The sequence below is a fragment of the Chrysochloris asiatica genome, unplaced genomic scaffold (genome assembly GCF_000296735.1).
Source record: "Chrysochloris asiatica unplaced genomic scaffold, ChrAsi1.0 scaffold00054, whole genome shotgun sequence".
NCBI lineage: Eukaryota > Metazoa > Chordata > Mammalia > Afrosoricida > Chrysochloridae > Chrysochloris > Chrysochloris asiatica.
Genome location: NW_006408572.1, coordinates 17,523,765 through 17,537,452, shown reverse-complemented (window position 1 = coordinate 17,537,452; position 13,688 = coordinate 17,523,765). Strand labels below are relative to the sequence as shown.

General features: G+C 42.0%; 1 protein-coding gene across 1 annotated transcript in view; it reads right to left on the bottom strand.

The window, feature by feature from the left end:
• LOC102832364 (protoheme IX farnesyltransferase, mitochondrial-like) overlaps positions 1 to 6,821 on the bottom strand; it is a 169,014-nt gene extending 162,193 nt beyond the window's left edge. The window contains exon 1 of the mRNA XM_006863513.1: positions 6,648 to 6,821. Within this exon, the coding sequence (XP_006863575.1) occupies positions 6,648 to 6,693 (46 nt within the window). The 5' untranslated portion in view covers positions 6,694 to 6,821. The remainder of the gene's footprint in view (positions 1 to 6,647) is intronic.
• Between the last annotated feature and the right edge of the window lie 6,867 nt (positions 6,822 to 13,688).

Here is a 13,688-nt window from a genome sequence, read left to right as displayed (position 1 = left end):
TAGCACTATCATTCAAATGTACCCACCAACCACTAAAGCCACTTCTTCAGTCAGAAATTGATCCAACGTGCCATCAACATGCACTGATAATTACTGGTGACTGGAATGCAAAAGTTGGAAACAAAGAGGAAGGACAGTCATTAGAAAATATGGCTTTGACGACAAAAATGATGCTGAAGATCACATGACAGAATTTGCAAGTCCAACAATTTATTTATTGCAAATACCTTTTTGAAACATCATAAAAGATTACTATACACATGGCCCTTACTAAGTGGAATATACAGGGATCAAACAGACCACTTACTCTGTGGGAACAGATGGGACAAAATCTCAGTATTATCAGTCAAAACAAAGCCAGGGAACCAATGTGGAATAAACCATCAGTTGTTCATACACAAGGTCAGGATGAAGCTGAAGAAAATTATAACAAGTCCACCGGAACCAAAAACTGACCTTGAATATATCTCAGTTGAATGTAAAGGCCATCTAAATTACTACTGACAGAAGACTGAAGAGATGTGGGATGACATAAAATACACCATACAGGAAGAAAGCAAAAGGACATTAAAAAGAGAAGAAAAGAAATTAAAGACCAAAAGTGGATGTCAGAAGAGACTCTGAAACTTGCTCTTGAACACAGGAAAGCTAATGCAACTGGAAGAAATGATGAAGTAGATGAGCTCAACAGAAACTTTCAAAGGGCAACCGGATAAGATAAGGCAACCTGATAAGTCAAGCATTATGATGAAATGTACAAAAACTTGGAGTTAGAAAACCAAAAGGGAAGAACATGCTCAGCATTTCTTAAGTTGAAAGAACTGAAGAAAAACTTCAAGCCTTGGGTTGCAATATTGTAGGATTCTTGGAGCTATGGGTTAATGCGCTGGACTGCAAAGTCTCTTTGAACTGCTAGGTCGGCGGTTCAAGCCCACCAGCTGCTCTTTGGAAACCCTATACAGGGTCGCTATGGGCCAGAATCAACTCAACAGCACTTAACAACAACAACACAGGCAAAATACTGAATGACACAGAAAGCATCAAAAGATGATGGAAGGAATACAGAGTCACTGTACCGAAAGAAAGAAAAAAAAAAGCACCATTTAAAGAAGTACCATTTGATCAAGAACTGATGCTATTGAAAAGGATCAGACTGTACTGAAAGCGCTGGGAAAACAAGACTTCAGGAATTAACAGAATACAAAGTGAAATGTTTCAACAAACTGATGCAGGAATGGAGATGCTCACTCATCTATATCAAGAAATTTGGAAGACAGCTACCTGGCCAACGGATTGGAAGTTATCCATATCTGTGCCCACTGCAAAGAAAGGTGACTAAGCTGAATGCAGAAATCATCCAACAGTATCACTAACATCACATGCAAGTCAAACTTTGCTGAAGAGAATCCAAAACGACTGCAGCAGAACATTTACGGAGAACTGTCAGAAGTTCAAGCCAGATTCAGAAGAGGATGTGGAACAAGGGATATCATTGATGATGTCAGATGGATCTTGGCTGCAAGCCAACAACACCAGAAAAATGTTTATGTGTGCTTTATTGACTAAACAAAGGTATTCAACTGTTTAGATCACAACAAACTATGGATAACATTATGAAGAAAGGGTATTCCAGAGAAGCTATTGTGCTCATGAGGAACCTGTACATAGAGTAAGAATCTCATTAGAACGGAACAAAGGGATACTGACTGGCTGATAACAGGAAAGGTGTGTGGCAGGGATGTAACCTTTTACCACATTTACCCAATCTGTATGCTGAACAAATACACATGATAAACATGGCATCAGAACTGGAAAAAGATGAACAACCTGTGATATGCAGATGACACAGCTTTGCCTGCTGAGAACAAAGGGACTTAAACTACTTACTGCTGGTCAAAGACTACAACCTTCAATATGGTTTGCCTGTTAATAATTAAGAAAAGAAAAATCCTTATAACTGAACCAATAAATAACATCATGATAAATGGAGAAATGTCTGACGTTCTCAAAGACCTCTTTTTTCCTGTATCCATGGTCAACAATCATGGAAGCAGCAGTCAAGAAATCAAATGACATATTGCATTAGGCAAATCATCTGCAGAAGATCATTTCAAAGTGTTAAAGAGCAAAGGTATCAGTTTGAGGACTCAAGTGCACAAGACCCAAGCTATGGAATTTTCAACAGCCTTATATGTATGTGAAAGTTGGAAAATTAATAAGGAAGACTGCATTAGAATCGATGCATTTGAATTACGGTGTTGGAGAAGAATATTAAAAGTACCATGGACTGCCAGAAGAACAAACAAATCTGTGTTGGAAGAGGTACAGCCAGAGTTCTCCTTAGGAGCCAGGATGGCAAGATGTCATCTCCCATACGTTGGACACGTTATCAGGAGGGATGAGTCCCTGGAGAAGGCTATCATGTTTGGTAAAGTGGAAGGTGGATGAAAAAGAAGAACACCCCCAACAAGATGGACTGACAGTGGTAGCAGCAATATTTCAAACACAACTGTGAGGATGGTGCAGGACTGGGCAATATGTCCTTTCGTTATGCATAGGATTGCTATAAGTTGAAACTGACTTGATAACACTTAACTATTATTTGAAATACTTGACAATTACTTTAGACTGTAGATAAACATTTCTTCACTGAAAGTGTCTTTAAAATCTCAGTTAATTCTAAAAGGTTTATTTTTTATATGGAAATATAATTGCTTTTATACGTATTGTTGTTGTGAAGTGCCGTCGAGTCGGTTCCGACCCATAGCGACCCTGTACAGGGTTTCCAAGGGTGTAATGTGGAGGAATTTTGGTTTTGAGCATTCCCTTTGAAATTTTATACATGCAAATCCTTCTAACTGGCCACATATATATGTGTGTGTTTGTGTGTGAGAGAGTTGGTTTATACCTTTTTTTCTTTATTTCAATATTATTCTTTGAGATATTAGGATTTCAATGATAAAAGATGGTATCTAGAAACTACTGGTCTTGTTTTCAGTCTTTTCTTTCAAAACCAATGTTGAATTTATCTGGTTCCAATGAGAAGAGCATGTGGCTGGCAGGAAAAGAATAAATGGGTCATATTGAGTCCTGGTGTGGCGCTGCAGGCTAATGCAGACTGCAAGGTCGGCTTGAACCATAAGGTTAGCGGTTCAAGCTCACCAACCACTCCTCGGAAACCATGTACAGGGTCACTATGGGTTGGAACTGACTCAAAAGCACTTACCAACAACAATACTGAGAATTTATAAAATGGTAGAGAGACAAAAAGACTACAGCTAGGAAACTACACTTATAAATGATGAAAACACTTCATTTAGTCAAACCATATCACATTTCTATAAATCAAGACTCTAGAAATTGACAGACATTTCAACACTATGTAAACAAATGTAGATGTGAAGCTATGCAGGATTTACAATAAAAACAGTTACCATTGAGTTAATTCTAACTCATAATGACGCCATGTGTGTCAGAGTAGATCTGTGCTCTCGAGGGTTTTCAATGTCTAATTTTTCAGAAGTAGATCACCAGGTCTTTCTTCTGAGGTACCCCTTGTTGCTGTTGTTAAGTGCCATCAAGTCAGTTCCAACCCATAGCAACCCTGTATAAGGTTTCCAAGGAGCGACTGGTGAGCTTGAACCACCAACCCTATGGTTCAAATGACTCTGCAGTCCAGCGTATTAGCCCACAGCGCCATACCAGGAGGTAGACTCAGTGAACCCCTATTACTTATCTCCTAACTTCAACAATTGGTGTGGCGCCAATTAGGGTTAATGTGTTGGACTCCAAGGTTCATTTGAACCGCAAAGCTGGTGGTTCAAGCTCTCCAGCCACTGCTCAGAAACCTTATACAGGGTCGCTATGAGTCAGAACAGACTCGACGACACTTGACGACGACAACAGCTTCAACAATTACCAGCCCATGGTCAGTCTTGTGTCCGCTACGCTCTCGCATACTTCTCATACTTCTCCATACTTTTTGAACCAGAAGGGACTTTTGAGATTATGGAGCTCAGCTGCCTCATTTTAGAACTGAGCACTAAACTCAGTTCCAAAAAAGTCAAATGATTTGCCCTGAGATCAAACAATACTATAAGAAAGAAAGGAGGAATCTCAGAGTCATGGTGATCGGCAAAGCCAGATTCTGCAGAGAGCCTGTGAGAGGTGGGGCCCACAAAAAAGTTTCTGGATTTGAGCAAAAGGGACTCTGGCTTCTCCAGTCTGCACCACTGGTAACACCTTCCTTCCGCTGTCATTAGTTACCATTGTGAAACACTGTTGTTGTTGTGCCATCGAGTCGGTTCCGACTCACAGTGAGTGACCCCCGTATAGGGTTTCTGAGGAGCAGCTGATGGTTTGAACTGCTGACCTTGTGATTCGCAATCCAGTGCTGATCTTACAGGGCTACACCAGGAGTCCACTCAGAAACACTGGTGGTGGTGGTTTTGTGCTGCAGAGTTGGTTCCAGGGCTGTAAATCTCTATGGGAGCAGAAAGCCTCATCTTTCTCCCACTGAACAGCTGGTGGTTTCGGAATGCTGATCTTCACGTTAGCAACCCGATTCTAAGCACTACGCTGCCAGAGCTCCACTAGTGGCAAACAATTCCCGACCTCCACTTTTGAATATCTTCCCATTCCATCAGGACAATTTTCAATTAATCCCAAAGTTACTGAGAGCCAATGTTCCAGACACAGGGAATACAGAGCTGTTCTGAACAAGCAACAGACTATCCTTCCTTCACAAAGATTATACTCCAGTTGGGAGCAGATCATAAACAGGTATATAAATAAAGAGACTATACTAATCATAAGGAGCTCTGGCAGCGTAGTGGTTACGAATCGGGCTGCGAACCTTAAGGTCAGCGGTTCGAAACTACCAGCCGCTCCGCGGGAGAAAGATGAGGCTTTCTACTCCTGTAAAGATTTACACCCTCGGAAACCCTGTACAGGGTCGCTATGGGTCGGAACCGACTCGACGGCACTTAACAACAACAATACTAATCATAAGGAGCTCTGGCAGCAGTGCTTACGAATCGTTCTGCTAACCTCAAGGTCATCCTGCGGGAGAAAGAAGAGACCTTCTGCTCTCATAAAGATTTACAGCCTCGGAAACCAATACAGGGTCTCTATGAATCAGAACCACCACCACACTAATCATGTTGTTTATTGTTGTTAAGTGCCATCGAGTTGGTTCCAACCCAGTGACCCTGTATAGGGTTTCCGAGGAGCAGCTGTTGAGCTTGAACCGCCGACCTTGCAGTTCACGCAGTTTAGCAGTCTGGCGCATTAACCCACAGCGCCACACCAGGATTCCATACTAATCATGTTAAGTTGTTGCTGTTAAGTGCCGTAGTAGAGTCGGTTCGGACCCACAGCGACCCTGTAGAGTTTCCAAGGAGTGACTGGTGAGCTTGAACCACCAATGCTCAAACCGACTTTACAGGGGAGTCGGTTCCGACTCATAGCAACCCTGTACAGCGTTTCTGAGGCTGTCAATCTTTACAGGAGCAGAAAGCCTCATCTTTCGCCCGCGGAACAGCTGGTAGTTTCGAACTGCTGACCCTGAAGTTCACAGTCTGATTCGTAACCACTACGCTACCAGAGCTCCTTAGTCTAATCATAGTCTTTGTTTATGATCTGCTCCCAACTAGAACACTATACTAATCATGGGCTCCTGGTGTGACAATGTAGGATAAGCAGCAACATATTTATCATGGATTCCTGCTGTAGCGCTGTAGGATCAGTACTGGACCGCGAACCAAAAGGTCAGCGATTCAAACCCACCAGCTGCTCCTTGGAAACCCTGTACAGGGTTGCTCTGAGTCAGAAATGACTCGATGACCCTGAACAACAACATGCGAATCATGAAGAGGAGGCGCTGGTGATTCAGTAGTCAAAGTGATTGGCTGCTTACCTATGGGTGGGCAGTTGGAACCCACCACTTGGGTGCAAGACTGAGGTATCTGCTTTAAGTCAAGATTTATAGTCTTGGAAACTCCCCAGGGCAGTTCTATTTCGTCTTGCTCGACAAGTCTGAGAGGGATTACTGGACCACAGTGGGGATCAATCAGGCTGAAAGAAGCCGTGATGAGAAGCCCAAGCACTCTTAGATAGAGGGCTCACGGTGGGCGGCACGGAAAAGATGCCATTTGAGTTAAGATCTCACGTATGAGAATTCAGGCTTGATAGGAGCCATGGCAGGGAACATTCGAGCTTGGACAGACACTTGTCCCTTCGGGTGGGAGTGTCCTATCAGGGACCACTCCTGGCCTGCAGTCTGCATCATTACCATCATTATCCACATGCCCAGAGAGGATCATGGATTCCCAGTGGGAACAGACCGCTGCTTTTTTCATTACAAGTCAAAAACCCGGAAAGGAATTCCTGCCCTCTCGCCTTGGCCACCACCTGCTGATAAAGCTCAAGCCCCAGGCACCGTCGCTTCCCAAGTGCGAGAGAAAGCGCAAATAGTGCGGATCACACGGATCACAGTACAAGACATGACCCAAGCCACTTGCTCCCATCCCGTACCCAGCCGACCTCCCCAAGGGCTCCCAAGGTTGCAGACAGCCGGAACCACGGTCACACACGTGGCAAAAAGGAGAGAATTTTTCCCGTGGTCGTGGCCGAGACGCCTTCAATACCTGTCAGGAGGCGTGAGGAGAGAGTATGTGAGGATGCGGCCATCATGCAAGCGACTGGCCGCTCCCGGAATCCCCGTGTCCTCTCTCCTCACCGGCTCCTGGGCGCCGCCATCTTCCTTTCCCGCCCCAGTGGGAGGAGAGAGGGTTCCTGTTCGTCAGTTCCGGTGGGCGGGCCTCTGGGGGGCAGGGGTGGGAAGTTGTGACCGGAGGCGATTCTGACCTGAGTGTGGGCATTAATGGTTAGACGTGCAATATTTTCGGAAAGACAGCGGCTAGGTGTGGCTTTGTCTTTCTTAAGAAACGCTGCTCACGAACGGTAGACTTGCGCTTCCTACTCCTAGAGGTTGGCCGCCCCTCTGCTTATTTACGGGCATCTTCTGAACTGCTCTGATGCCCCCAAGAACCTCCAGCGATAGGCAGGGCTTGGCAGCGGGTAATTCACAATTACATTTAGGACATTTTCTGGTGAACAAAAAGTCACTGAGTGTTCACTTTCCATGGGGAAGAGCGGGTTCCATTCCTAGTCAGGTGGCTGCTACACCCGGGCTGTCAGTACAGGCTGTGATGCAGGACAGTGAAGGCCTGGCAAGCTGCTTCTGAAAATCAGCCAATGGAACCCTATGGAGCATAGCTTGCCTGTTCCCAAACAGCAGCAACTGGTGATTGGAGTGTCAATGACACTTCCGCTGTCTTGTCTGATCAGTTACAATTTTATTAAATTTGCTGTCAAACGAGAGGACCTGTGACCCAGAGGCCACACCAAGGGGGCTGGATCATCAGAACATATTGAGATGAAGATGATAGTACCGTGCATGTACAATGTAAGATTTCTGGTTCTGAAGTTGGAACTCTATTTCAGTCCTGACTCAGTCTCCTGGTCTTTTGACCTTGCCTGAGCTAATTACTTATATTCGCAGAGCTGCCCTTTTCTACCAGTACATTGGGGTTAAGAATAATATATGTTTTACAACATAGTTGAGATAATACATAATAAACCACATATACCCACCAAAAACCAAACCCCTGCCAGCGAGTTGCTTCTGACTCAAAGTGACCCTATCTGTCAGAATAGAATTGCTCTTTAGGGTTTCAGAGTTGAAACCTTTCCTGAAGCAGACAGCTTCATCTTTCTCCTGCAGAGTGGCTGGTAGGTTTGAACCATAGACCTTACGGTTAGCAACCCAACGCCTAACTCAGATTACCAACAGGGCTCCTTTCTACCACATGTTGTTGTTAAGTGCTGCCATATCGGTTCCGACTCATAGCAAGCCTGTATGGAGTTTCCAAGGAGCAGCTTAGAACCACCAACCCTGCAGATAACAGTCCAGTGCTTATCCTACAGCACCACACCAGGGCTCTTTTACACTTTTGTTGTTTTTAAATGCCATCATACAAACATTAATAAATTGTTGTTATCATTAGTGTGATGTCAGCACCCCTCCCTTTATCTCTTTTTTCATTGTAGGGTTCCACAAGTAAAAGTGAAAAGAGTCAGCTTAAAAAAGAAAAAATAATTGGGTTCTTTAAGACCAATTTCTGTGTGTTTTCAAGGATAAGGTGATAGCCATTTTGATCCAACTCAGTTACTATTGATTGCTAGGTACAGCAGATACTGAGAGGAATGAGACACTTCTGAGTCTATGGGAACTTAGAAGATTGATATTTGTGGGTAATTGATAATTATCTGAGACAATGTGAAAAGGGTACTATAGAATGTGCTGCAGAACCCCCAGATTACATAATATTTCTGTGTAGTTGGGTGAAGGAAGACTTCAGAGATTTAAACTTTGTACTTAGTAGATGGAATGGTAGGTATTTTCCCAGCACATAAGGAAGGAAAATAATGCACCATGAAGAGAAAATAGCATTAAATAATGTGTTAAAATCTTCAAATTCTTTATAATTCTCTGAGTTCTTTTCTAAACATCTGATGCAGTCTTTAACATCAAAACCAAAAGCTGTTCTCTTATGAAATCTCTTTACTAAGGTGGAAGGAATTCCTGGGAAGGTGCAATTCATTAACTTGCTCTGCTGTTAACTGAAAGATTGAAGGTTCAAGGCCACCCTGAAACACCTTGGAAGAAAGCACTGGTAAGCAATTTCCAAAAACGTAGCCATTAAAAACTCTATGGAGGAGAGTACTCTGACCCAACTCGTGTCAAAGCCAAAATTCACTAGGTGGCAACTGGTTTGGTTTGGTTATTTAGTAAGGCTCAAAGAGTACTAAGTGATCTTCCTAAAGTCTAGAACTAAGACCAGAATCTCTGATAATTTTTATAGCACTATTTACACTATGTCCTATGGAATAAGGAAGGCCACAGAAGAATTGATGCATGTGAGTTATGGTGTTGGTAAAGAACATTGGAAGCACCGTGGACTGTCAGAAGAACAAACAAATCTGTGTTGGAAGAAGTACAGTCAGAGTGCTCCTTAGAAGTTAGGATGGTGAGCCTTCATCTGTCATACTTCTGATAGGATTTTAGGAGGGACCAGACCCTGAAGAATGACATCATGTTTGGTAAAGTGGCGTGTAATGCAAAAAAGAGGAAGACGTCCAGCGAGATGAATTGGCACAGTGGCAGCAGCGATGGGCTCAAGCAATTATGAGGATGGTGCAGAACTGGGCAGTGTTTTGTTCTATTGTTAATAAGGTCACTATGAGTCATAACAGCACCTAACAACAACATATGATTTCATTCACCTAAGTATCTTGAAGAGTCATGTTGTGGTTATTATTGTTGCTAAGTGCCTTCGAGTCTGTTCAGATTCACAGCAACCCTGTATAGGGTTTCCAAGGAGTGGCTGGTGAGCTTGAACTGCCGACCTTGCAGTCCAGCTCATTAACCCGCAGCAACACAACAGGACTCCAAGGATCTTAAAGAGTCATGGCGTCTCTGATTTATAAAGGATGGTATTTCAACCTTGGTTGCCTTTCAGGATTTGTATGAGGGGGCTTCAAGAAGTTCTGGGGAAAATTCCATTGTCTTTTAATTCTATTTTGCCACAATTTTTTTTTAACTCCCTCGTACATGACTGGGCCACATCCAGACTTATTGAATGAGGAGGGAGAGGGCTTAATGGAAAGGAACATTTTAAAAGCACACCAGGTGAATTTGATACTCAGAACTGGAAAGGATTGGATTGTAGGTTTTACTTCACAACACAATTATGTTCACAGCGTTGATTAACGTGAATGTTACATTTCATACATTCAGAAAATGTGACTGTTCAAGTTCTCTAGTTTTATAGACAACAAGCTTAAAAGTTGTGTACTTCCTTTGTTTTTGTTGTTAAGTGCCATCATGTCAGTTCTGACTCTTAGCAACCCTATAAAGAGTCTCCAAGGAGTGGCTAATGAGTTTGAACCACTGACCTTGCAGTCCAGTGCGTTATCTCGCAGTTCTACACCAAGACTTGAAGGCATACACTCTTGGAAAGTAATCCCTGGTTATAGTTCTGATAAGAAGTTTCCATGTTCAAATACATGAAGGAGTCATCACTGATCAGATGCCCTTGGTGGAGCTTCAAAATGTCCTCATGAATTACAGGCATTAAGAAAGTCCACATTATGCCAACAACAATAAAATAGGTTAACTTTTGTATCAGTTAGGCAGCTAATGCCAATTAAATTACACAGAACAGAGCAGAAAATTTATGTGGTTTAGACAAACAGGGTTTGATTTTCTTATCCAATGAAAAGTCCTCAGAATTTTCAAGGCTGACGCTTTGTTCTCATGTCCTTGCTGTACTGGTCACAAAGTGCATCTTCAGCCACATGTCTGCATTCAGGCATGAGACAGGGATGGTTAAGGCATGTTGTTGACTGGTTTTGCGTTGTTTTATCAGGAGGGCCAAGGTCACCCCAGGACCCTCACCCCAGAACTATACAGACTTCCACTTAGTTCTCATTGGTCAGAACTTGGTGATTTGATTACCCATAGCTACAAGGGAAGCTGACAAAACAGACAGCAGGATTGTGTGGATTAGCTCAGGCCAATTATAATCCATCCATGGACCTAGACATTGTTGTTAGGTGCCATCGAGTCAGCTCCAATGAATAACAGAAAAATACACTGTCTGGTCCTGTATCATCCTCACAATTTGTGTTATGCTTGAGCCCATTACTGCTTCCACTCTGCCAGTCCATCTCATCTTCCTCTTTTCGCTGACCCTTTACTTTATCAAACATGATGTCATTCTCCAGGAGAGATAATGTCCAAAATATGAAAAATAAAGTCTCTCCACCCTGGCTTCTAAGGAACATTCTAGCTGTAATTTTTCTAACAGAGATTTGTTTGCTTTTTTGGTAGCCCATGGTACTTTTGATATATTTCACCAACACCATAACTCAAATGAATTAATTTTACTATGGTCATCCTTTTTGATTGTCCAACGTTCACGTGCATATGAGGGTATGGAAAATACCATGGCTTGGGTCAGGCACACCTTAGTCTCCAAACTAATATCTTTACTCTTGAACACTTTAAAGAGATCTTGTGCAGAAGCTTTGCCTAATGCAATACATCGTTTGATTTCCTGACTGCTACTTCCATGAGTGTTGATCGTAGATCCAAGGAAAATGAAGTCTTTGACAACTTCAGTGATGTTATCTATTGGTCCAGTTGGGAGGATTTTTGTTTTCTTTACATTGAGGTGCAATCCATACAAAGGCTGTAGTCTTTGCTCTTGACCAGTAAGTATTTTAAGTCCTCTTAGTTTCTAGCAACAAGGTTATATTATCTGCATATCACAAGTTATTAATGAATCTTCCTTCTGTCCTGATGCTATGTTCTTCTTCACACAATCCAACTTCTTGAATTATTTGCTCAGCATACAGATTGAGTAAATATGGTGAAAAGATACAAGCCTGGCACACATTATTCCTGATTTTAAACCATTCAGTGTTCCCTCGTTCTGGTCTCACAACTACTTCTTGGTCTACATACAGATTCCTTATGAGCACAATTAAATGTTCTGGAATACACGTTCTTCACAGTGTTATCCATAGCTTGTCATGATCCACACAGTGGAAAGCCTTTGCATAATCAATAAAGCACAAGTAAACATCTTTGTAGTATTCTCTGCTTTCAGCCAAGATCCATCTGATATCATCAATGATATACCTAATTCCACATTGTAGTCTGTGTCCGACTTGAATTTCTGGAAGTCCTCTGTCAATGTGATGTTGCAATGTGGCGCTGTGGGTTAATTCACTGGACTGAAAAGTTGGTTTGAACCACAAGGCCGGTGGTTCAAGCTCACCAGCTGCTCCTTGGAAACCCTATCAAGGTCATTATGGGTCGGAACCGACTCTATGTCACTTAACAACAACAAAGCAAAATTTAACTTGCATATGATATTGTTTGATGATTTCCACAATCTGTTGCATCACCTTTGTTTGGAATGGGCAAAAATATGGATCGCTTCCACTGGTCGACCAGGTAGCTGGCATAGGTGCATCACTTTGTTGAAAGATTTCAGTTTGTATTCTATCAATTCCAGAAGTCTTATTTTTGGCCAGTGTCTTCAGTGCAGCTTTGTTTCTTCCTTCAGTGCCCTTAGTTCTTGATCATATGCTACCTCTTGAAATTGTTCAACATCGACCATTTCTTTTTGGTACAGTAGCTCTGTGTATTCCTTCCATCGTCTTTAGGTCCTTTCTGCATCATTCAATATTTTGCCCATGTTGTTGTTGTTAAGTGTCATCGAGTCAGTTCCTATTCATAACGACCCTGTATAGGCCTTCTGAGGAGTGACTGGTGGGTTTGAACCACTGACCTTTAGGTTAGCAATCCAGTGTTATCCTTCAATATTGCAAGTGGTGGCTTGACTTTTTCTTTCGTTTTTTCAGCTAAGCATATTTTTCCTTTTTGGTTTTCTAACTCCAAGTTATAATATTTTATATTTCATTATATATTTCATTATATACATTTCATTATAATATTTTACTTTGTTCTCTAGGCTACCATTTAAATTTTTCTGTTCAGTTTTTACTTCTTCATTTCTTGTGTCTTAGTTTCTCTATTTTCAAGAACCAGTTTCAGAGTTGCTTCTAACATCCATTTTGGTCTTTCTCGTCTGTCTTTTTAATGACCTTTTGCTTTCTTCCTGTATTATGTGTTTGAGGTCGTCTCACAATTCTTCTAGTTTTGGGTCACTAGTGTCTAATGCATCAAATCTGTTCTTGTCTCTAAATTCAGATGGGTTATACTCAAGGTCATATTTTGGCTTTTGTAGAGATATTTTTCATTTTCTTCAGCTTCAGTCTGAACTTCCATATGAGTGGTCTGTTCCACAGTTTGCCCTGGACTTCTATTGGCTGATAATGTTGAGCTTCTCCAATGTTTCTTCACACAAAAATAGTTCATTTGATTCCTGTGTATTCCATCTGGTGAGGTCTATGTGTATGTTTTGTTGTGGTTGTTGTTGTTAGGTGACTCATAGCAACCTTATGCACAGCAGAACGTAACACTGCTGGTCCTGCGCTCCCCTTACAATTGTTACATTTGAGCCCCTTGCTGTCGTCGCAGTGCCAACTCTTCTTGTTGGGAGTCTTCATTTTTTTCTCTGATCCTTCACTTTACCAAGCATAATGTCCTCCAGGGACCTGCCCCTCCTAATAACATGTCTGAAATGTGAGAGACAAAGCCTTATCATCCTTACTTCTAAGGAACATTCTAGAAGGCCACACTTTTTCCAACATAATGTTTTTCTGGCAATCCATGGTACTTTCAATAATCTTCTCCAACATCGTAATTCGAATACATGAATTCTTCTATGGTCTTCCTTATTAATTTTCCAACTTTCACATGCATGAGTATAGTTATCTTTTATGTTGTTATAGTATGGTGGTGGTTATGTGCCATGGAGTCGGTTCCGACTCATAGCGACCCTGTACAGGGTTTCTGAGTAACTTTTATGTTGTTTTTAAAAGGTATTTGTAATGAATAAATCATTGGTCTTGAACATTTTTATCATGTGACCCCCAGCATCACTTCTATCACCAAGGCCATATTTTTCAGTGACTGATCCTTCCTCTTC